Below are 2,357 nucleotides of genomic sequence, written 5' to 3'. Positions count from 1 at the left end.
CCCCAGTCCCCATCCCCAGTTCCCCAGCCCCAGATCCCCATTCCCAGATCCCCAGCCCCAGATCCCCATTCCCAGATCCCCAGCCCCAGATCCCCATCCCCAGATCCCCAGCCCCAGATCCCCAGATCCCCAGTTCCCCAGCCCCAGATCCCCAGATCCCCAGATCCCCAGCACCAGATCCCCAACCTCAATCCCCCAGATCCCCAGATCCCCAGCCCCAGATCCCCAGTTCCCCAGCCCCAGATCCCCAGTTCCCCAGCCCCAGATCCCCAGATCCCCAGATCCCCAGCACCAGATCCCCAACCTCAATCCCCCAGATCCCCAGATCCCCAGCCCAAGATCCCCAGTTCCCCAGCCCCAGATCCCCAGCCCCAGATCCCCAGCCCCAGATCCCCAGATCCCCAGTTCCCCAGCCCCAGATCCCCAGATCCCCAGATCCCCAGCACCAGATCCCCAACCTCAATCCCCCAGATCCCCAGATCCCCAGCCCAAGATCCCCAGTTCCCCAGCCCCAGATCCCCAGCCCCAGATCCCCAGCCCCAGTTCCCCAGCCCCAGATCCCCATTCCCAGATCCCCAGCCCCAGATCCCCATTCCCAGATCCCCATCCCCAGATCCCCAGCCCCAGATCCCCATCCCCAGATCCCCAGCCCCAGATCCCCAGTTCCCCAGTCCCCATCCCCAGATCCCCAGATCCCCAGTTCCCCAGATCCCCAGATCCCCAGTCCCCATCCCCAGATCCCCAGTTCCCCAGTCCCCATCCCCAGATCCCCAGATCCCCATCCCCAGATCCCCAGCCCCAGATCCCCATCCCCAGATCCCCAGCCCCAGATCCCCAGTTCCCCAGTCCCCATCCCCAGATCCCCAGATCCCCAGTTCCCCAGATCCCCAGATCCCCAGTCCCCATCCCCAGATCCGCAGATCCCCAGTCCCCATCCCCAGATCCGCAGATCCCCAGATCCCCAGCCCCAGATCCCCAGATCCCCAGATCCCCAGTTCCCAGTTCCCCAGTTCCCCAGATCCCCAGATCCCCAGCCCCAGATCCCCAGATCCCCATCCCCAGATCCTCAGTTCCCCAGCCCCAGATCCCCAGATCCCCAGCCCCAGATCCCCAGATCCCCAGTCCCCATCCCCAGTCCCCATCCCCAGATCCTCAGATCCCCATTCCCAGATCCCCAGATCCCCAGATCCCCAGATCCCCAGTCCCCATCCCCAGTCCCCATCCCCAGATCCTCAGATCCCCATTCCCAGATCCCCAGATCCCCAGATCCCCAGATCCCCAGTCCCCATCCCCAGTCCCCATCCCCAGATCCTCAGATCCCCATTCCCAGATCCCCAGATCCCCAGATCCCCAGATCCCCAGTCCCCATCCCCAGTCCCCATCCCCAGATCCCCAGATCCCCATTCCCAGATCCTCAGATCCCCATCCCCAGATCCCCAGATCCCCATTCCCAGATCCCCATTCCCAGATCCCCAGCCCCAGATCCCCAGATCCCCAGTCCCCATCCCCAGTACCCCAGATCCCCAGAGACGGGATGTATGCACCTCAACCTCTACCTTCTCCTCTTCCTCTACCTTCTCCTCTTCCTCTACCTTCTCCTCTTCCTCTACCTTCTCCTCTTCCTCTACTCTCCTCCTCAGTGTACATGTCTCTCAGCCCAGCAGGAGGACTGACACTGATCCCTTCAAAATAAACTACATCTACATCAAGAGACTCAGAGACTCAGAGACCCAGAGACCCAGAGACGCAGAGACCCAGTGACCCAGACGACTCAGAGACCCAGAGACCCAGAGACCCAGAGACTCAGATGACTCAGAGACGCAGAGACCCAGAGACCCAGAGACTCAGAGACTCAGAGACTCAGAGACTCAGAGACTCAGATGACTCAGAGACGCAGAGACGTAGAGACACATAGACGCAGAGACGCAGAGACCCAGAGACCCAGAGACCCAGAGACGCAGAGACCCAGAGACCCAGAGACCCAGAGACGCAGAGACGCAGAGACACAGAGACCCAGATCGCTGCTTAATGCAGCACAGATCCTTTGGGGAATTACATGGCGTCCCATACCCCCTCCTTTCAAATCAAGTCCTCCTCCTGTACCATGCCCAGACATCATGTATATCGTGTGTTTGTGTGTGTTGGAAGTTTTCTAGCGTCTGGTTTCCATTAGCCAGCTAGGTCTCTGCAGCCTGTGAAACTAGGGTTCATATCTTGATAACATCAGGGTCAGACCCTCTCTGGAGCTCCAGACCTCCAGGCCTCTAGGCCTACACTCCCTGCCCGCCTCCCTGCTCTCTCCCTGGGCCTGAGAGAGAATAGCTTATTCCCTGGAGCTCCAGACCTCCAGGCCTCTA

General features: G+C 60.8%; 1 protein-coding gene across 1 annotated transcript in view; it reads left to right on the top strand.

The window, feature by feature from the left end:
- LOC135529365 (basic proline-rich protein-like) overlaps positions 1-1,915 on the top strand; it is a 13,566-nt gene extending 11,651 nt beyond the window's left edge. Inside the window, exons 4-6 of the mRNA XM_064958141.1 lie at positions 1-699; positions 789-1,536; positions 1,713-1,915. The exon at positions 1-699 is cut by the window's left edge and continues 138 nt beyond it. Of these exons, the coding sequence (XP_064814213.1) occupies positions 1-699; positions 789-1,536; positions 1,713-1,915 (1,650 nt within the window). The remainder of the gene's footprint in view (positions 700-788; positions 1,537-1,712) is intronic.
- Positions 1,916-2,357: the final 442 nt, after the last annotated feature.

This window comes from Oncorhynchus masou, unplaced genomic scaffold (genome assembly GCF_036934945.1).
Source record: "Oncorhynchus masou masou isolate Uvic2021 unplaced genomic scaffold, UVic_Omas_1.1 unplaced_scaffold_1147, whole genome shotgun sequence".
Classification (NCBI taxonomy): domain Eukaryota; kingdom Metazoa; phylum Chordata; class Actinopteri; order Salmoniformes; family Salmonidae; genus Oncorhynchus; species Oncorhynchus masou.
This window is presented reverse-complemented; position numbering and strand designations above follow the sequence as displayed.